Source organism: Strix aluco, chromosome 17 (genome assembly GCF_031877795.1).
Source record: "Strix aluco isolate bStrAlu1 chromosome 17, bStrAlu1.hap1, whole genome shotgun sequence".
Taxonomy (NCBI): domain Eukaryota; kingdom Metazoa; phylum Chordata; class Aves; order Strigiformes; family Strigidae; genus Strix; species Strix aluco.
The window spans coordinates 9886093-9909014 of NC_133947.1; the positions used below are offsets into that span (position 1 = coordinate 9886093).

General features: G+C 39.7%; 1 protein-coding gene across 4 annotated transcripts in view; it reads right to left on the reverse strand.

Moving 5' to 3' along the window:
• The window catches only part of ARFGEF2 (ARF guanine nucleotide exchange factor 2), a 40166-nt gene extending 27765 nt beyond the window's left edge, over positions 1 to 12401 (reverse strand). For 3 of the 4 annotated variants that reach the window (XR_012625573.1, XM_074843501.1, XM_074843502.1), the window contains exons 1-7: positions 12116 to 12401; positions 4216 to 4246; positions 3325 to 3448; positions 2462 to 2608; positions 1409 to 1588; positions 764 to 983; positions 10 to 81 (exon numbers count right to left, since the gene is read on the reverse strand). Coding sequence is in view for 3 of the 4 variants with exons in the window: in XM_074843501.1 (XP_074699602.1) it covers positions 10 to 81; positions 764 to 983; positions 1409 to 1588; positions 2462 to 2608; positions 3325 to 3448; positions 4216 to 4246; positions 12116 to 12254 (913 nt within the window). In the remaining variant the exon portion in view is untranslated. The remainder of the gene's footprint in view (positions 1 to 9; positions 82 to 763; positions 984 to 1408; positions 1589 to 2461; positions 2609 to 3324; positions 3449 to 4215; positions 4247 to 12115) is intronic. The other variant, XM_074843499.1, reaches the window with a different exon arrangement.
• Positions 12402 to 22922: the final 10521 nt, after the last annotated feature.

The window sequence follows — 22922 nt, forward strand, 5'->3', positions numbered from 1 at the left end:
TTTTGCTACCTTTTACAGCTGACTTGACCACATCTTCCAAGATGCCTTTAACCATTTCCTTTCCTCCATCAGTTGTTTCCTCTAATGAAACACACAGAGATAATTTTGAATTTAGTCCTTTTGTTTAGGAAGAAGGTGGAAAGGAAAAGCATGACAAGAGGCAGAAGGGTTAAAAATTACAGATTTTCTTTAGTAGTTCTCCTCTAAAGCCACTTCCAAAACGTCAGACAAAAATACTCATTGATGTTATTTCCATTGTTTAAAACAAAGCACTGATATTTTTATTGCAGCAATTTTGTCACTTGTATTTATCAACTGTTATGAACTTCTAGTTTTGGAATATCCTATGTTTCTTATTTGGATTCACTATATGGTTATGATAAGGTCTTCATAATACACATTATTTTTACCACAGGACTTCAATTACCTCAAAATGATTCTGTCACTTCCTACATACTGTGATTATTTTCTTCCTTTCCCTCCCCTTTATCAACCTAATCAAGTCAAATTCCATTATAATTCTATATACATAAACTATACCTAGTTGTACTAGAATTCTAGAGAAAACATGAGCCTTTCTTCAATGGTTATAATGTTGTAGACAAATTAAGGATGGCCTGTATACTCTGAATAACTACTGAGAAAACACAAGCATGATTTGAGCCAATAACCCCCATCACTTCTGCCCAAAATAGCCTAAAAGAGCATCTTCCAATAGGAACACTGTAACTAAAAGCAACAGACACAACCCATTCTTGTTCACCTGATGCTGAAAGAGTCAGATCCTGCTCCAACTTCACGTCTCCATTTTCTGCCCTCTCAGGCTCACCGTTCGTTAATTCTGCACTTAGAGGAGCAGTGGGTTTGCCCTCCTGATAGCTGTGTTTTAACTGGCCCATCTTCGGAGACTTGGACACCACTTGAATTGCAGGCGACTGGGATTTTTGCTGATTTGTTTTTTCTACTTCTCTGGATTCTTGTATCTTGAAAAACCAATGTGTAAAAGTTAATCTAAGGCACAAAACATGGTAAGGGAAAACACGTGTCTATGATGACCTATGTTCCTTTGTGAATTCACGTGTTAACAAGGAAGGAATAGTGAAAATATAATCACTTGACCAATCAAATTAAAAAAGATACTCTTCAAGCTTATTTTTAAAGTATCTCATTATTTGTTTATACAAAGCCATTTGGCAGAAACTAGTGTGAAACCTTGTTACCAGCAATAAGCTTGATATTTTATTTTTAATCAGTCAGTATGCTTCAGTGCAAGACTTGACACGTTTTTTTAAAATTACTAATCAATAGACATCCAACTACAATGACAGACCCATTCAAAATAATAAAAGTTTTCTGTTCATTTGTCAAGCCTAAACATTTGAGATGAGCAAAAGTAATAGTTACATACAGCTTGATTTTCCATCCGTGTAAAAATGACATTTAACATCTGTGTAAGGGTAGCTTTGGCAGTTGTCTGATTAATAAGATTTTTACTGGCCAGATAGATGTTGTAACAGGTTCTAACAGTCTGAAGAATTGTTCCTTCATGAATTTCTATATACGGAGATGTTACTGCAGTGAGGAGTGCCTGAAAAAGTCCGTAACACAGTAAAAATTAAATCAAAGCAAGCAGGCAGCAATATACTTCATGCAGGTCTTCCATAATAATCAGTGAGTTTGTTATGAAACACATATATCTGTTTGTAAGACTTTGTAAAGAACTTCTAGTTCTCTGAAATGACATTTCAAATCAAAGACAGTTTAACAGAACTTCCATATATCTCTGTTCTCTCTGGAGCTGTTAAAGTGTTTTATCACAACTAGCTTTCCACTAAGGGAGACATTCCAACTCCAAACAAAACAGTTGTTATATTCTGTGACTAATTTCTGTGAAGGGGCCAACTGGTCTACACTGTCATGAAACTAAATGACTAGGTTTACCAACTTCTAACCTCAGCTACATTAGCCCAAGTAGATTTTAGAACCAGAACACACACCACTGATACTACTGCATCCAAGAACATACACTGCAAGTCTCTGCAAAAATGGACATGAGAGCAGACAGACTAGAGCAGCGGGCCATGACACTGCATCCCAGTTACAGTGCCTTCAGTTGAAGGCTGACAGCAATTCATTGGCCTAATGAATGTGGGCATTACTGAGCCTAGAAGATGAACATCAAGCTGCCTGCAAGATAAAGTATCCAGGCCATGGTTCATCCCAGAGAGAAAGACAAACACTTAAAGTACTGCCTTATGTTCTGCTTGACCAAGGGGAAATACATTTCACATACCAAGTTTGACCTCATGACAACCTCTTCAAATTCAACGACACATCTAACAGCGTAAGAAATAGAGAAACTGGGACTTAAGTAGTGCTTCGCATTAAATTTTTTTCAGTTACAAAATCAAAGACAGAGAAAGCAAATTAATATCACACCAAAATGAACCAAATAAAATACCTTAATTATCTGCAGTTGTACTCCTTCATCTGTTTGAGGGCCCTGAAAGCAGTTGCAAATGGTTTCAACTATTCGGTCAATCAGTCGTTTTCCAGGAGCTCCACTGTCTGGAGCATTGCCAGTGATATGTCCATATGCAATGAGTTTCTAGGTAGAAAGACTGCAGGTTAGACAGCCATATACTCTTAACTAAAACACAGTTAAGTATGTCATAAAAAGAGGGTTTTAGACAGCATACCTCACTTAACCAGTTTTAACACAAAAATTTAACACCATCAATAGTCTGGCTACCAAACACTTGGACTGTTTGCACATCTAGATAAAACAGATTTATTAAGTGGATACATAAGCTTTTTCCACACAGATCACTTCCTACCATAACCAGACAAAATATTTTAAACATCAATCTTTGTACCTATTCACAACAGAAAGGTTCTGCCCTGAAATTGCATTCATTTTTTCTGTAAGAATCTAAGAAGGAACAAGGTAGAAAGATTCCAGAGTCTGACCTCCCATCACATCAGCACTGCAAGAAACACCATGGTAAATACTCCTTTTAGAGCATCGCAGACAAATCATCTTTACTGAATAATGTAAGCATTCATGAGCTTCAATAAAGGCTTACTTCACTATAAAACAACACACACATATTTCTGGCTTTGACAAGATGTACTTTCAGCCAAGTCCAACAGTAAGCTATTACACATGGTTTATATGCCTAGGTAGCCATAGTGAGCATCTTCACAGCTCTGTGCACTCAGGACAGTATTATTTCTTGACTCTAAGGATGCCAACAGCACAAAAGATTTTGTAACCGCATGTTTCTCCATTTCACTCTGTCCAAGTTTAAACAGAAGAGTTACCTGTAAACAATCCAGTGAAGTACTGACAATGCGTGGAGACTTTGACTGGCAGGCCAGTTCAAATGGAAGGAAATATTTATCTGCTTCAATGAAGTTTGCTTTTGGTGGAGCAGCAGTGCCTTCTCTAGGTCACATAAGAAGAGTTATTAATTTTTCTAAACACGTGTATCACAGCAAACTACACTTCCTCCTTTTCTAAATTTAAAGCTGAATGGTACACAGCAGCATACAAATGTAATGCAAGTTTCTCTCACACATACTTTCTTAAAGTTCAATTTTCTTTAAAAATCGATATTGCATCTGGTCTTTTTCACATATTCTTCAACTTAACTCTTCCCTCACTACACTCCAACACTGTTCTGTTACCTGAAATACTGGGGAACTCCCACACAACTTGGATGATAAATCTATCAAAGTTATTTCAAATTAACTAAACAGGGCCCATATGAGGAATACCAAGCAAAGAAAAACATATTCAGGGCTCATTTTAAATTACAGCACACTGCTGGAAAAGTGTTTTAAAATTTGGATTTAAATTGGTATTCTTGATCTAGGTTGCTAAGAGCATATACTATAAAACAGAGGAAACCTACTGTTCTTTATGATTTCCTATCAGGCTATATTAAGCCCAGTAAAAGGAAGTGAAAAACTAGCACGTTTTAGAAGTTTTGCAATTTTTTCATAGTGAAATTCAGAGGCAATTATGGCTTGAGTACCCATACCCACAAACATTCTGTAATTGGAACACATGGGCCATATCATGTTTTTGGCAGAAGGTGTGTAACTGGGTATTCACAAATTCATTGCTGTAATGTATATACACTCTTACATTTCTGCTATCAAATTATTCCACTTGCTGTTTTCTGCCACAGTTTACAGAAATTAATTTACCTTTGCTTTTCCAGCTCCGTTTTTATTTCATCTGGAAGAAAGAAAAAAATTCAACGTGTTTAACACACAGCATAAGTTATCGTTATCAATAACACAAATAGGGAAAATGTAATAAAGCAAAGCTTTTTCAAACCATAAGTCTTATACTTCAGTATTTGCTATTCCGTTTCTATAATATCTTCAGCTTCAGAGATCAGACAGTTACACTGTTTATTGGAAGGCATATCTCAACTTCTACATGAAAAAGGTAGTTTTTCCAAACATTCTTAACAAAAGATATCTTTAGAAAACACAGGTATAGTATGCAGTTTTTATTCAAGAGTCAGTCTGCATCATAGAGAGCTCAGGTCTGCAAAAGTCTTTAAGCCACTGCATAAACCATTAGTTCAACGCATCAGACCTTCCTGTTAACTACAATACTAGTTAACCTGCTTTTGTTAAACTTCCCAGTATGACATCAGCTGAACAAACTCCCAAGAGATAAATGCATGCTGTCATTTTGCCGGCAGAGCTTTTTCTTTTTTTTTTTTTTAATGACACTTTTAGGAAGCTTTTCATAAAAGTAAATACATTAAAAAAAAAAGTTTCTTTCTCATTTCTCTTGTATACAGCAGCAAATCACAAAGATCCTAGTATGGCTTCCTGAGGATTTCTAACACCTCACCACGATGCACAATACAGACCAGAACTGCACTACCCCAGACACTGCATAAGTGCATACTGTGAACACAGACAAAAAAAAATATCAAAAATAGCACACACAGTAAGGCTGCACAGCTACAATCATTTGTAACACCACGTGGAATGCTGTCCATCCCACCCCATCTTAATGTGCCTGCAAATTATCAGGCCTACAAAAATTTCTTCAATTGCAAAGTTACCAGAAACAGCTCATTCACTCAATACTTGTTCTCCACAACTCTGGAGAGGCACCATTGTTTGGGATGTTCACAGTTCGGATTATTTCAGTGCTGTTTGTGAACCTCAATAATTTCTTCTGTCTCACACTCATCAATACACAAAGCATACTAACAAACAAGGACTGCAACAAACACATACTGCAGGTTTTTGCACAGTCCTACTGCTCAACATTACAAGCATTAATCTTGGCAGAGTATGTCTATTTTGTAGTATTACTACTCCTATTTTATAGGGAAAATGGAAACAAAATGCAGAGGAAACCTGTATAATTACAAGCTGTGAGTGATAAGCTACATCCAGGACTGGGACTGGCTATTCTATCTTCCACATTCTCTCATTAATGAAAGTCAGTCTGACATGCATTAGCAAGAAATGATGTGACAAGAACTGAAGTATTATTATCCACCCTATAGTCAACAAAAGAACAGACAACAGAAAAAAATTAAGAGTCACAGGCCCACAAGTGCATCATGGCTCTGTTCAGAAGCACACCATTTTCTAATTAAGTCCATCATGCAGATAATTGTGTCCAGTAGTTTTAAAGGAGAGACAATTTTCACTTGACCGTATTGCACAAACCAGTGGCACGGCAACAAACTGAGCCAAGCGCATAGCCCCAGTGCCTGGGAGTTCAGAATTAGAAGTAACTTTGCAGCTCCGTGACAATGCAAACCAGCATAGTCATCCCCTCATATTTCAGGCTTCAACTGGTAAGGAGAGTCAACAGAACAGACTGCTGATTAAGAAATAGCCAAGTTTTCCCATGCCAAACAGACAATGTAAATCTTAACTCAACAGCACTTCTTGGATCACTGTTTCCTTCATTCCAGTATCCAGTTGGTTTATCAACAAGATAGCTAGTCAGAAGTTCAATTCAGCGCTCTTGATTTTATTAATTTCCTTATCTTTAACATCACGTTACGATCCACAGAGCTACTGAGAACAACATACACTGAAGGGCTCGCCCATGACTGTGTCCCTACCTAGATCTGTCTTATTATTAGAGCAGTGTATCCCTGTTGCCTACGAGAACTGGCTGCTTAAAACAAGGAGTTTTCTGGGTAGCTTTACACGTTCAGAACACTTAGTCCTGCCTCCAGGTCTTGGCAGAGAAAGGCATATTTTAGCTATAGCCAGAATTCCAAGTACAGCAAGGTGCCAGGGTGGTCAGCTATAACACAGTCAATGCTGTATTTCAGACACCCTGTAGAAGAACTAGGATTTACAAGTTTTTTTAATGATTGCAAAAACTCACCAACCTCTGAACTAAGTTTATTTTTACAAAGCAGAAAGACTGCTCAAGGTAGCCAAGTGGTCCTCCTTGCACTAAAAATGATAATATGTCTAGTCTGGAAATTAAAGGCTTCCTTGATTTGATAATGTTTTGGTCAAGTCAGACTAGACACCTTTTGAATACTCACAGGTATTTCTACAGCATGTGAAACAGAAAGCTATTTTACATATAAAAGAATTGCTGCAATTTTTTTCCTACTGACCAATCAATAAAGTAAATATCATCAGAGAGATAGTAAAAAAAACCCCAAGCATATTTGATACATCTAGCTCAGTAAATGTGAGTTTTCTTTAGGGGTTTACTTGGTTGCACACTTACCCACTTCCCAATCCTCCTCAGCAGCTGCCACTTCAGAATTTGTGCACAAGTCTAACTTTTGTGATCTTTGAGCTGAAATTGAAACCTGTTTAGTGTCCACTAGTCTGGTCAGCTATTACTCAAAACTTGTCTCAGTTCATCCAGTTCAATTTTGGCGTCCTTCTTTCCACTGCACCTGGCTGCTGGCAGAAGGAAAGCTGAAGGTCATACACACCATCTTCATTCTCTCATATTATTTTGTCAGATGTGGACAGGGAGGGCTTGTTGGGGGGGGGGGGGGGGGGGGTGTGTCTGTTGGAGGGGGGGGAAGAGTCCAAAATATAAAATCCTCACTTGAAAAATTGTTTGTTAAAAAAAAATTCAAACCACAGTAGGAATATTATAGCAATGAGTCCACCCAAGAAAATAAAAAAGTTATTTTGTAAAATTCAATCACGAAAAAAGGTTTCATTGTTAGGATATGTTATTCTTAGCTACAGAAGAGCTCATTTCCACATTTAGGGTGTAACCAAGCAATGTTATTTTTTTCCAAGTCTCTATATCCTACTGAAATAATTTCTCTTTCTTTCAGAGAGATCACTTTCTCCCCATACTGTTTGTTTGCAAAGCAGCATAGCAAAAATGTTTTGAATTGAAACTTCACAAAGATTCTAGCCTTAATGAGACAGGATCATGCCCATCTTTACTGACAGCTATATTAGATCTTGCATTGGAAAAATATATAAGACTAGTATCCCATATTAGAGCACTGACAATTCACTCTCAGAAATACTCCATAAACTTAAAAAAGAAAATCTAACCAAGGCCAGACCAAGTTCCCCACAATTTTATTATATAAAGGCTTTTCTAAAGCCATATAAAAACATCTGCACCACAAGAGTATTTTAATAGATAGTGCTGTCAGAAAAGAATAAATGAGGAGACAAAAGCAAGTTACAGGCATGCCTCTGCTACTGATTGCATCAAAACAGTTTGGAAATCTCCACATTTGAAGCGCTCATTTGGTGGTCTGACCACCAAAAGTGAGTGAAACAGAAATTGTTACCTAATTGAAGTCTGTTGCCATGAGCAGCTTGCCAAGCCCTGACCAGGCACAGGCAGCTTCCAGAAACCTACTGTCACAGTCACTCTCCCCTTCCAGTTACAGGATTAAGGGGCACAGCTCAATTCCCTTTCACAGCTGCAGAACAGTCTGAATTTTGGTCAACGTCTGGTCATCACAGCACAACTGACTCCTCACTTGGTGCTTTCAGCACTAGAGCTACCTGCTGCCCTCAAGGCCAGAATGTATCGGCATACACCGTGTCTACTTCAGTCAGAAACATCTTCAACTCTGGGCACTGTGTGTGCTGCCCACTCAGACTTTCAGCATTCCCACCAGGCAACACAACTGGAATAACAAGCAAGGCCTCGCAGCAATTTCCTCCAGAACTTCTGGCCATAATAAGAGCAGGATGAAACTTGTGCTGAGAGTACTACCATTCCATAGTAGATGGAGGGTTTAAGTCTGCTTGAACTGAAAACCATATATTAAAATATATGGAGGAAATAATTGTCTGCCTGCAATTAGATGCATCTTATGTTAATGTACAGTCAAGTTTGTCTCAGTGGATGCAAACTAGTTCCTGTGCAGAAAATGGCCTAGCTTGTGTTAGCACAAGGACACAAGCAATGTCTTTCCATGGCTTGTCAGAACACCGGACAGCAGTGCCAATATAAACACACCAAGCAGCAGCAAAAGCTTCCCTCCCCCTAAGCCGGTAAAGTTACTGCATTGCCTAATTTCAGGCAGCCTTAAAAACCTACATCAAAAAACCCAACTCCCCACATTTATTGATTCTATTGATCTATAGAGAATCCTTTAGAAAAGCCTGCCACAATGAAGCAAGACTATCTCCTCTTTGTCCCAGCGTTCTCAAAACATGCTAGCCAGGAGGCTACTAAACTAAGAAAAGCAAACTCATTTTAGACATCTGTCATTTATACCCAGAGACTTCTTAAACACACAACTAAGTGAAGGCATGGTTTAAGAGATCATTTTTTTTTCTAAACTCATTAACAAGCTACCTAACCAAATTCTGTTGTTTACAAAGCTCAAAGATATGTACGTGGACATGCCTAGGCAATCAAAGGTCACATAACCAGGCTGGCTGCACAGTATGTCATTAAAAACAGTCCTAATAGGGCAAGAGTAGTAGTTTATATGAGAGATCCAGCCATACAATTAGCATTAGACCAATATGAACTGCTGTGATACATACTGGGTTACACTGTAAATTTTTCAGGATAGAGATTATTTTAGTAGATTTACTAAGAACCAGGTGTACCTACAGCTCCATGTAAATGCTTATTAAGTGACTATTTTTATACAATACACTAGCTGTCTGTTGAAAACAAGTTTACTTAAAAACACAGTTTTCTAAAGCAGAGCAGAACAGCTTCTCTGTTTGAAAACCTCCATTTCTCCCAATCTCTCCTGGGGCTTACTAGTACTAAGAGTACAGGATACAACCGTTACACCTACTGATGAAGCAAGGGACTGAATGAAGGAATCTATTCAAACTCTGCTTACTCACTATTAACACTGTATATTTCAAAGGAGGGGGTGGACAGAGCAAAAAACCCCCTTCAAAACCACCACCCGGAACTGTTTTTGTTCCTTTTCTCCCATACTTTTTGTGTTTACGTCCTATTTGAGCCTATGTTACTTCTCATTTCTACAAAGTCATGGAGATATTTTGCAATTTGAAACTGCACAGTATTAGTCCAGTGAAAGGTATACCACTGGGAAAGGAAGAGAAAAAAAGGGTAAGAAAAGTTTAAAATTAGAACAGATTAAAATTAGAATGAAAGAATACCTATATCTCCCACCTAAGAATAACAGCAATTTTCAGTAGTAATTTACTTAAGTGCTCCGGAGTTGAACACATTCAAAACAATAAAGAACTCATGTAAAAGAAGACAAGAGCATCATTCCCACAGTTAGAAATATAATCCTGTGTCTCACCAAACCAAAAATTGAAAGCACATGTAATTAAAAGAAACACTACTGCAGTACCACTACAGCAGAAATTGTAGAAATAGTTGCAGGTTAATTTACATTAGGTGGCTGTAGTTCCTCTCTATGTAGAAAAAAAGATGCATCACAGACTTCCCTAGTACCGAGAGCAGATATCATTTACACATAACCCGTGTCTATGTTGACTGGTTTATAAATGGTACAACACCTCAAGGAGCCATTAAAAAGACCATTACATAAATAAGACTGTACAGCAAATGGAATTTAGTAAGAGGTAGAAAGGGATTATTCGAAGTGCCACATGGAAAAAAGAAAAAAAGGAAGACAACAGCTGACACAATTACCAGTTTCATAAAGTTAAGTTTACACTTCTCTCAAACTGAATTAATTTTACTCAGAGTTAACTGGACTTTTTTATTATTATGCAAAACACTGAAGCTTCTTTCATCCACAACAGTTCGCACAGATTATGACGTTTGGTCTGAACTCCTCAGACTGCAAGTAACCTTCTTCCCACGTTTCCTAGTATATTTACTATTGCACAGGGCTTGACAATTAAGCTAACACTTTTGAAACTGGAGTCACAGTCTTAGTTAATATAAAGTATAAGCTTAATTAAATTTGAGTATATGCAAAAAAACCTGGTTTTTTTCATTTGAGTAAAATGAGCTTAGCCTAAACGGTTTGGGAAAAAAATTACATGTAAATAAACCACATTCATGTTGGGAACTTAAAATGATGCAACAACATTCACTAAATGTAACAGAGATCCTTTAGTACAGTATTCAAGGCCCTGCTAGGGCAGGACAGTTGGGCAACAGAAGGTTATCTATTCATGCTGACCTCTGCTTTAGTCCAGGAAAGCACACAGACTTTTTTTTTCCAAGCAAGATTAGCAAAAAAAGTGTCCATCATCACAAGCATTAACTACCCTCAAATGTACTGTACCTTAAAATATGCAGACACAGAATAGTTATAATCCAACATGCAAATGCTAATGGAGACTATTGCACAATACCCCTCTCCCAAAATAATAATCTTTGATGTGTTAGCAAACATAAAGACCTTCACTAGCAATCCTTCAAGAAAGTTCCCTTTCTTACCCCCTAAATGTATCTACATAGCAGCAAAACAGGTTCGCAGTCCTCTAAATGGGTTGGGTGCATGTTGGGGAAGAAATAAGGAAAAGGAAGTAGGAAAAGTAGTTTCTAACTGCTGGGGGACACATGTCATACTGCTGCTCACAATGTCAACTTTAAATCATAATAAAAAAACTACCCTTCTGTCTGGTTACCTTTCTCTAGATATACTATTACCACAATTAGCTCCTACCAATTTCTAGAAGTTAAGATTGTGGAAAGGAAGATAAAAATGACAGCTATTTTTCAAGCTTGCTTTCACAGTGCGTTGGACAGAACTTGCGTCTGCCCAGTTTCCTTACGGACTCAACCTGTCTTCTATTCTGGATACAGCAAATGTTTCCAAATTAAAGGAAAAATATTGGTGCAAAGCAACCAAATCTGTAAGAGATATGTTACTTTTGCAAATCAAGAAAGGCCATAGATAACTCCAACTGTAAGAGCTATACTGCTTTATCCAGCTTATTTTTTCCCCCTTCATGATTTACCATATGTTTTCAGAACTTTAACACAGAGATCTACTCCATCATTTTGTACTTGCAGGAGATTTCAGGATCAGCCCACCAACTTCACAAAAAGTATTTTCAGTTCTGCAAGACACCACAGATACTGTATGTATCTGACTACACCGCTAAGAGTTTGCAGCAAGTCCAACCATGAACTGGAGATGTCAGAAGATTACTAGCCCTGGAAGATTTGAGACTCTGCAAGTTGAGAGCCCTGACGAGCCCATTTCCTAGTTTAAAAGATTAATTCTAATCTTTTAATCTTAATTTCTCTTTCATCCCGAAATTGGCTCGAAAGTGACAAGCCCAAATCCCTTTTCTTTCCTATCGAGCCCACAACTTAATAAAGCAGGTACGTGGGGGTTCTCCCTCGCATGTGCGCGTCACGGATTAGAGAGGGAACTTTCCCCCCACTCCAAAGTCCCGAGCTCAGCCGGGGACCCGGCCGGCAGCCTCGCAGCAGGGGGACCCGGGACGCGATCGCACCCGGCCGGGGATCCGACGTGGCGGAGGACAGGACCCGCAGCGCGGGGAGGTAACACCGCCTCCCACCCCCGCCGCACCGGGCGAGCAGGAATGTCCGCGCCCCCCGCCGCCAGCGGTGCCCTCCGTCACCTCCCCAGGCCGGGGAGGGGGCGCAGGCGAGGGAGCCCCGCGGGCCGAGCCGGGCCGGGCCGGGCCGGGCCGGGCCGAGCGGACTCACCCAGCGCCACCTGGCAGGCTCTCCGCAGCTGTCCGTGCGGGGGCCGCTTCGCCTCCTTCTCCGCCAGGATCTTCTCCAGGGCCCGCGACACAAACATGCTCTTGGTGCGGGCGTCCTGCTCGCGGGCCGGGGGCTGCATGGCGGGGCGGCCCCGCCGCGGGGCGGGGCGGAGAAGGGGGTCGCCGGGGCCGGCGCTCAGAGCCTGCGGCCGCACCGCAGCCCCATCATCCGGAAGAGACGCACCTCCCTCAGCGGGCGCCACCGCGCCGCCGCCACGGCGCCGCCATATTGGCACCGTCACGTGACTCGGGCCACCGCCCCGCCTTCCCGCGACGACCTCCGACCCCTCCGCGGTGCCGATGGCGACGGGTGGCGGCGGGGGCGGGGCCGTGCCGGGAGCGGCGGTCCTGAGTGTGTCACCGCGCCTCGCTGCTGGAAACCGAACCGCAATTAAACCAAATTAACGCCACCTCCGGGGACCGCAGCTTCGGGCTTCTGGCGAGCTGCTAAACTGGTCATGGCGATCAGCGTGCGCGCGGGCCCGTCTGTGTGCGGTGTCTGCAGGCGGGGCCTGCCCCGCGTCCCCGGGAAAGGGAGCCCCGCACACCCCGTGCTGGGCGCCTCCCGGTTTTTTTTTAAAAAGTGGCCCCTTTTCTTGTCCCTACACTTTCTGGGGGCAAAACCCGACTACATTCCTTGCTGCAACGCAAAATACTGAAGTGGAAATTGGGCTGTTGCATCTCGGGTACGAATTTCAGTATCAGCAAGAATCACAAGTACAGTTACTGCTGCAATTATTTGTATTGATTAAGTTATAATTACCGAAAGGGAACTCATAATACTCATAATCCTCATTTTTATAATGCCTCTGATCTAAGCACCTCAACATTTTCATTATCACCATTAACTTCCACAGAATGAGTCCTGTAAAGAGGCACTGAGAAAGTACACGTGAAGGACCTGAAGTCGTACAGTAAAGAAGAATCACTAAAAATTAAATTTCAAGTCCCAAAAATTGAGACTCCTCTTATAACCTTATGCCCAATTGTGTTTTATCCCTTTACCCTTTGGCCTATGTGGTAGGGTACCTTACACCCCAAATCAAATTCTGGACTCTCTGAAAGCCGGTATAATCTGTGGAAATAATCTGTAGAAGTGTTATGACCTGGACTAGGAGCCCAGGGAGTCGTAAAGGTTTTGTGATTCCCTTGGGTTAAATTAAGGTGAAACGACATTAAACAACTGGTTAAAATGTTTTACTTGCAGTAGAAACAACTTAAGCTTGGAAAAGGATAATAAGCAATGTGGTCTCTTATTGATAAATCTATAAGAAAGAAAAGAAAGGAAAGAAAAGAAAAGGAAGGGAGAGAAAGAGAGTTAAAGAATCTGGATCACCACCACAGGTTCCAGTGTTGTCTCAAGTCTGGTAATCTTGAGTGGTGGGTGCACACACAGCAAAGTTTTCTGTCGACTTTTAAGTTCATTTTATCAGCTGATTTGCATACTAGACAAAGAGAGGCAGGTATTCCTGGAGCATGGGTTCTGCCTGTGCCTTGGGATTTGGGTGTGTTAACCCTTTTGTGTGGTTGAATCAGTGGTCACAAGCCCCCTCTTCCACCTTTACCTTTTCCTCAGTTTTTGTTTCCAGTCATTAGCTCCATCTGGTGTCAGTTGTTTTCTTTCTTATTAGTCTTTTAGCTCTTCTTCAAGGCTATGGTCGTAAATTAAAGTGTAGTCATTAACCTGAACATATGATTTTATTCAGTCTATGTCTCCTCCCTTCGAGGCTTATCTAGGGAATTTGGCTATACATCTGCAAGGGAGCGGAGTCGTGCACCCTTCGATACGCTCTGCGCTTCCCTAGGCAGATAATTCATTCCTTAGACTAACCACAAAGGCCACAGTTTGTCCTTGAGGCTTTTTCTGTTGATGAATGTTTGAGGCGTTAACTCCTTCAGTTCCTCACAAGAGGGAATTTACTCCATTGACACTCTCCACCATAATCTGGCAACCATTGCTGGAACGCAGTCATCTCTTCTATGTCGTTCCACAATGGATTTAATCAAATTAAGGCAACCACATCTAACTGAGAATACAGGTGCACATTAGATTGTCTAAACTGTAATTTTATTTCCTTATTTTCCAGGCAGCAGGACTCTTAATTCTTTAAAAGGTCATTAATAGGTCCTTAGTGTCAAGTTGTCAAGAGCTGCAATTTTTGTCCTAGAAACCACTAACAAAGGCTCCAAATCCAAAACACCTGTGCAAAGCATCAGTTTAGTATTATTTCACAGGGAAAATGGACAGGTGCTTCGTGATCACCTCTACTGTCCGGAGGTTTATGTGAACTGGTTCAGACAGAGCTGAGAACTCCACTTGTATGAAAAATGTGAGTTAGAGGATGGGAAATCAGAAACTATAACACGGCTGGATAAGAAGCAGGGAAGGGCCTCTATCTGGAAACGGTTTTTAAGGTTTGCTAGTATCTGAAGACTTGGGTTTTCCTTGGAGATCAGCAGTTCAAGTATGGGCGTGATATGAGTGTGATTTCATGGCTTGTCATTAAATCACAATTTATCAGGGTGTAACTGCCTCAAAAATCTACTAGTTATTTCTGTTCTCTTGCCAGTAATAGTATGTTCTGCCTCTTCTGCTACCAGAAAATGTACCATGTAAAAAAGGTGAGACACCGTTGAAAGGTTAAAGTCCTTCTGAGAGTTTGTCAGATGAAGCTATCATAAGGCAACCGACTTGAACTTTCCTCTGCATTGAGTGAATAATATAAGTTCAGAATGAATCACTATTCCAAGTCAGAATCACAGAGTGCGAGGCTGGGAAGCACTTCAATAGATCATTTAGTCCATCTCCAAGCACAAAGGCAGAACGTTGCCTCTTCATGAAAAGCTCTAATAGAGGAGGTTCAACAGCTTTCCAGTTAGTTGCCTCCAGTGTTTTGCTAACTATCCAATTAGGAAATTCTTCCTAGTGTCTGGTCTGGATGTTAACTGCTGTCCATTAGCAGATGGAAGGACTCTATTACCATGGTGATGGAAATATCAGAAAAAATAGAGACAAATAACGTAGAAATCAGGGTATGAAATGTTTTTTTAAAAAATGAAGACACTTCCAGATCATGACTATAGTTTTGATTTTGTTTTCTACTGAAAGTGTCTTATGGTCTGGTTCTTTTTGTATTTTGTTTGAATTTCTGGTCTCCTATACAAAATATATTCTTTCCTGTTATATAGATGTGCTGATTTCACTCTTATTGTAGCCTCAGTAGCATAATTGTTTTTACACTAAGAGTAATTTCACCCTCAAGCTTTGTGCTGATACTTTGTAATCTATGCTTCTTTAGTAGCAACTAACTCCATTAAATATTTAGAAAAATGCTGCTGATTTCAGAATGCTGAAGTAGCCCATATTTTTTCGTGGTGTTTTCCTAGCAGGATTCAGTATGCTACTATTTTTAATTAGTATCAGCTGTGTAATCATTTTATCTATTTGCTGTTTATTTTTAAAGTATATTACACATCTAAAAGTGTTGAGTATTAAGCCATTACATGATCTGGCATTTTGTATGGGGTATCCAGTTCCATGAAATATTTCATAATATCCTTTGGGTTTGTGAACATGCTAAGGTTTAAAACCCTATTTGTATATCTTTGTATGCCTGTGATCACTTAAGTGTGCCATTTCTGAGTAAACCACTTCGGGTATCAGGGGGTTGAGAGACAGTTTACGTGCCAGGTGGTTTAATTCATTTGCATTAAAGACTAAAATACAGATAGTATTATGGGGTTTAATTGTAGTTTTCAAAACCTTGTTCCCAGAAGGTGAAGTCTGAAAAATAGGCTTTTCACATTAATGCTGATTCAGTGTGTCTCTGGGAGGAAATTAGGAAGGTGGCTTACTGTGCATCTCATGACTCAGCTGCCTCCTTTAATTCCAACTCCCAGCTCCACTGTAGCTCTGCTATACCGCAGGCTCTCAAATCCTCTCCACAGACTATCTCACTGACTATTTTACTGACCAGGCAACATCTAATTTAATTTGCTCAGTTCTGAAGGGCAAGCAATTCAGTATAAACCTTAAAAGTCTCATTACTGACCAAAAAAAAAATGACAAAAAGGAACAGTATTAAATTTCTTCTGGCTAGTTTAATTTAGCATGACCAAAATGAGAAAAGGTTTAATATGTCTCCCTAACAATGCCTGTCTATTAGAAAGGGAGCAATGGAGAAATAGTAGACAAAAAAGAGAGAACAGGATCACCTGTCACAGAGTCAAGTACTGACATCAAGATCTCAGAAGTTAAAAGACAAACTGATTATGCTTGGACGCTAGAGTCATTTCATTTCACTGCTGAGATCTAGTGTCTTGGTATAGGTAAGAATATGCCTTAGAGAACATGATGGCCAGGTTAGAAGGGAAGATTTGGCTGATACAGGTTAAGCAGTAGTCAGACCTGAGTGAAAAATAGTTGTGTTGGGAAGGTAACAGAACGTTATAGCTTCCATTAAGATTTTATTCTAAGTAGTAATGGTAAGGAGATGAGACCTATCTCTTGAAAAGCTACAAGTTCAGCCATAACAAGATAAAATGTTATTAGAATAAGAAAAGGAGCAAAGAACCCCAAAATTAAGGGATTCTTATTAAAAAAGGGGGCCTTTCCTTCCCATTTACACTAAAGACTGTTGCAATTATTTACCTTCTTGTGGAGAGGTCCTTTTTATACTCTGAAGCTCCTAAAGAACCTCATCCTTTATTGTTGCAGATAATGTTCAGGTAAGTCTCTGCAGACTTACTGTTCTGAAGCTCTGAAGCCAGCGGTATAGTTTATACAGGATACTGCTTAATGCTATATAAGGATCCAGTGTTTGTTTTATTGTATGGATACATTAGACCTCCACATGCTAGTATTTTTAGATGCATATTCTTCAAATACGCTCACAATCAGAAATGTGATTGCAAAAACAAACCCCCAAGTACTGCCTGCATTTGTTATTGCTGTCTATACATCTGATTCTTCTTTCACTTACATTACTGTAAATCAAGGGTAATTCTACTGTTAGCAGTGAAGTTACAGTGATGCAGAAGTGACATAACTAAAAGGCAAATAAGGTCATGAATCTTTTTTGAGGGATGCTGACTAGTTATTGACACAAAAAAAGCTGTAATTACTGTCAGCAGCATTGCAGAACTAATTAAGTGGCAGAAACTCTTCATGTATTGTCAGCCAAATTATCAGTTCTGATTTTAGGATTTTTATTGTGGGACAGGATTAGTTTTCATTGGAGAAGCGAAAAAACAGGCTAGATTTTAGGAAGTGAATTGAACAGACAGTTTTACAGATTTTTTAACTTGTATATCCAGCAAAAAACTTGTCTTTCAAATCACACAGTAGTATCTGAATTCCTAGGTGTAGGGTTACAACTGAGGTTATGGTTTGGACTTAAACAAGACAAGAGTCAATGCTAGGCTTCAGTTACAATGAGCTCTTTGTCTCTTAGTGGCATATGAAGAACATCAAGTTGGTGAGTGGCAGGCTCTCCTATTTAAAGTTTGGTTATAGGTAGGGTCAAGTTTGAGACTTACTGAGGTTAAAGAACAGGTATCTATGACTTTCACTAAGTAACAAGTGCTCATACTGGGAGATGGAGTCTATATAGTTTTCAGACAACTTTCACCTCTCCTTGTGATTTGCAACAGAATCATTACTGTGATTGGAATTTGGGTTGTGGAGCTAGAGGAGAAGGCATTCGAGTATAGTGCTTAGTATTAATAAAAAGTTCAGGTTCAGAGTTAGGGAAAGGGTTAGGCCCTTGTAAGAGAGAAGAGCTAGTGTTAGTATTAGTACTAGTGTTAGTCTTCAAGCATTTATTTGGCTAAATTAAGGCAGGAAATGTCAATAGGTACTGAAGTAGATTTAGTTTCAAACTTTGTCAAGGGTTGAGTTTTGGTCAGGATTCTCATTAGGACTGAAATACACTGGACTTTTTGCTAGGCCTATTTTACAAGGACAAATTTACATTAATTGAGGGCTGCTATCATCAGTGACTACAGACATATGTTTGTCAGGCTGAAAGCGTTTACTTTCTTCAAGTTAACAAGAGAATCCTCTGGATTAGGTTTAGGGTTAGGATGCAGGTTAAGCTTTGGGTTCTGACTCCTTAAGGAAGGTTAGGCTAGAGTTTATAATAGGTCTCTGGGTTCATGGTAGCACTCATACTAACACCAAAGCTTGCCAATTACATTCATCTTTGGAGGTGATAAAGGTCTTTTCTTAGTATTAGAATTATGGTCAAGGTAGAATTAGGGTTAGAATTTGGGCTTAGCAAAGGAAGTGAATTAAGGTTAGGCCTGAGTCCGAAAGGGGTGTCTACATGAAATTTACAGCAGGATCTATTGGGATGATGCAGACTGTGTTCAGTTTTAGAAAGGGTTGGAGATGGATTTCCTCCTCAAGTTTAACATAACAAAGTTAGGACTGGAGTTAATGTTTGGGGTAGGATTCTGATTCTCTTGCGTATACAAGGAATTGTTCAGAAAGGTATTGAAAAAGCAGACAAGTTTACTGTTGATATCATCAGGTGTTGATGAACAATTGTTTTTCAGACTGCTATAGGCCACTAGCTGAGAGCGAACAGTAAGGTTTATGAGCCCTAGACTTACGGCTAGGATTAGGGTTAGATAATAAATTTGCTAGGAAAGATGAGCTAAGATCAGGCCTTCATTTACTGGGATAAAATAACAGATGTTTGGAGAAGTAATATTAATTTTGTGGAGGAGGAGGACTGCTTGCTTACAGTTATCAACAAGGAGGATGTAGCTTAGTCTAAATATCAGTTAAGGTGATCTCTTAAATGTCCAGGAAACTGAATTTAGTTCAGGAACTGGAAAATTAAGAGGAACTTAGAGCTTTCCATATAGTTAGAGAGTTTAGTCCTAAGTTTAGGTTGTTAACTGTTACAAGTCAGCAAACTTAACTAGTTTGCTGACTCACATCCTTTTAGCAATTCCTATTATGCATGACACCAACATCATTATTATTTTAAACCAAAAGAGACAGTCAGTCATCCATGCCAGATGGGACATCTTGCAGGAAACAGTTTTGCATATACAGTATAATCTGAAAAAAAAAAATATATGCCACTCCTCACTGGGTGCCATGTGCTGGAAATATCACAATATGGAAAATTCAGGCATCTGAAATGGATTTGCAAATTCTTTTCTAGAAACAGGCATAAAAAATATTAGGTGTTCTTTTGTCCCTGGCAAATTCCTTGGACTTGCCCCAGGAGAGTACAATGGATCCTATATGTTGCATCAGTTTGTTTATAGGACCTGTTGTTTCTGCTTGACTTCTCTTCAGTCTGTTCTATTTTCTCACCAGTTTGCTTTTGTATTACTTAGAATGTCCTAAGAAAACTTACTGTGCCATTTACTCACCAAAACAGCACACCTGGTAAGAATCTATAGCTTATTCTCACAAATGTAATAAAATAGGAAATTTGAGGAACTGAAATGTGATCTGCAGGAGTACTCAAAGGTAGATTAAATTCTTTCGGCAATACCATAGTTTACAAAACCTAGGGGACAAGATAGCTCTCCAGCAGAGGGCTTCCCTCAGCCACAATAAAAGTAACTCAGAAATACTGGTATTTATGCCATAACAAGGCATTCACCCCCATGATGATATTCTGCCTGGGTTGGGGACCATGACAAAGGATAACAGGTCTGTTATTTATATGCTTTCCTATTTTATTATTGACCTGTCTCTCACTTGTTTGTGCTATTACAGGTCTGCCGCTGTGCACAGATGTGACAGGGATCACATGCTAGGAACTCCCACCCACAACCCAGAACCACTCTCATTTCTGTTTTCTTGAAATAGAACGCTCTTCCTCTTTGTTTCTTTCTCTCTTTTTCTCTTTCATAGAAATTTGAGTATTTTTAAAATACAAGCACATTCCTGGATAAGTTGGCTAAAGAGGAGTTAGCATGCAATTGGATATAGAGGCCAAGGATACTTGAATCATTTATACCAAACTAATGAGTTCACTAGATCAAACACTGCTTGAAGATTCAAGAAGAAAAAGTGGAAAAGGTGGAGAATAGTTCTTTTAAAACCCTGTAATTGATAAGAAAGTGCAACCCAATGGTTGCAGCCTTTATGAGAGATTATGACCTTTTTCCATTACTCACATGCAAAAATGTTAGGCTGGGTATTATTCTGAGGTGTTCACTGGGGCAATATCTTCTCTCACTGGGTAATATTCTGGGCACACATAACTGGAGACAACTAATTCCCACAGAGCATTTTCCATGCTCACTTAATATAAGGACAACAGCTGCAGAAAGATGGGTTAGTTCTGGGTGGGACCTTGTTGGGGTGTCAGGAATTTAAGACTATGAGCTCAGAGAGCCAGACTGCTACTGAATAAAAATGGTGTCTGCATGCAACATTGGCCTTTCAAAAGGCTCATATCCTTCTTCTTGTCCCTGCCTGTTTGAAGCAGCACTTACTGCTAAAGAAACTAGTTCTTGTTCACATGTTTAGGTAGTTTTACTTTGCCCAACTGCAATCCATGGGTGTCTCTAGTTTGTATTTTATGGGTCACTTCATGCCTTCTTTCAGAATGGTTCACACTGCAGCAAGTCAGCAGGACTGATCCAAAAGTCAGCTGGAGGGTATGTTGCAGATTACAGTTACCCAGGCAGACTGAGTGGTGTAATATGTCCTTAAACAATCTGTGATCAGGTGTTGTGAGGCAGCCATGTAAACGGAAGGCCACAGCCAGTTCTGTGGCTGCTATTCAGAGGCCGCACAGATTAAACCGTTTAGTCTTATTTGCACAGAGTACTCAGAACTCCTTTTCAGTATTCACACTGGGAGAAGCATGAATTTTATTGGAGAAAGCACTGCTTGACGCAGCTAATAGAAAGTTTCCCTACAGCTTCTTGACTAGAATGCTTCAACACAGGCAATTCAGTGGTACAGGGAGGGATCTGCCTGCACGTTTGCAAGTAATGCTACAAAAATGCAGTGAACCAAAGGTTACAAAATGAGAGTAAATTCCCTTCAACATTGTGACAAGCCAACAGTCCACAGCATGGCCTGATTCTCTAGGGTCCGTACGGATTGCACAGTGCAGAAACAAAAAGCTTTCACATTTTCTAAAACACTTTACATCTTTTTTATTTGCTACTTGTGCCTGAACTGCCCTTATGGGTTTTCAAACCACTTCTGCTGAGTGCAATCTAGCTAGGGAATAGAAACATTTCCGTGCAATTTACATAACCAACTAACATGATCAGCTTGAATTTCAAACATTAATTGTCAGATGGAGGCAATGACAGAAAGTGATAGATGTAAAATAATCTATAGACAGAATATATATATTTTTTTTCCACTCACAAGTGTATCATCATGAAAACTATGCTTTACTTATAAATTCCAATTCTTCAGGCACCATACAGAAAAAAACACATTGTGGAATCAATACACGGAATGAAACCCAAGCCCCCAAACCTGCAGAAAACAAATAGAAGAATTTGAAAGACTGCCTAAAATCACATCTACTTGGGAGCATTCTATGGAAAGAAAAAACAGGCACCACCCATAAGCAAAGCATTCCCTCTGACTTGCTAACCTTTGATCATAGCTCCTACTGATGTCAGTGTAAGGTTACTGCCTCTTTGAAAATCAAGCCTGTTATTTAGGTGGTCATAAATGCTATTTGAATTTATCCTAATAGTTAGATGTCATAGCATTTGAAGTATTGTTAGCAGCTGGGAGCACATCTGCATTGGGCTTACTAATTTGAAAAAGCCAAGAGAGCTGGACGCCCATGCTGAGTAAGATTCCCTGTTTCTGATTATAACAGTTTTCCTTCGGAATTGTGTTCTTAGGTTGGTTTATGCTTTTTCCACCCTTAGCACTTGTTTAAACAAGTTTTCTTCACTTGAGGGCGCTAAAGCCCTAGCTCCAGAAAGGGAATGCACTGCTCGAGTTCGCCAGCGGTACTGCTCAGAAGTGTCACAGGACACACACACAAAAAAAAGATCACTAGAGTGTAAATAATTATTTTTAGTTACACATATTAACATGATGAAATCTTGGGTGCTAGAAGTGGAAAGGGACTGTTGTCATACAGATATAACGGATGGCTACATGCTGCTGTCTGCCTTGGATCAGAAGCTCATTCAGGAGTGTCATATCTGCGTCTCTGTGACCAACACCTCTTCTGCACAGGTGAGCAGACAGATACATGCCAGAGTTAGCCCATTCAGGTGAACCTGAAGTTTTTGTTTGTATCTGCCTCCCTCAGATGTGATCCTAGTCCCTCCCAATCCATATATGTCTGAATTCCTAGCTACCCTTCAGCTTGGTTTAGTTCCAGGAGTTAATATGTAATTCAGCAGCAGATCTGGTCCTCTCACAGACTTAAAGAATTGTCTTCATTCAGATTATCTTTCTGTTCTCTCTAGCTTCTCCTCTTCAAAAGGCTTTTTATGACATTAATCTACACAGCAGTCTTTTTCTTTTTTATTTTTAAAAGATTTATAAGCAGAGCACCTACTTTCTGTCACTTCTTCACAATTGAATTGTCATTCAAGCTGTAAAATACTAGCTAAACTCAGGAGGTAACAAAAGCAATATTCCACTGATGTCATAAGCAAAGCCACTTTTCATAGCTAAATCACATATGACTAATATATTGGTTATGCTGATGTGCCGGGTTGTAGTTTAAATGTTTCTAATGACGTTCTGTAACTATTTATATGACTACTGCTTAAGAATA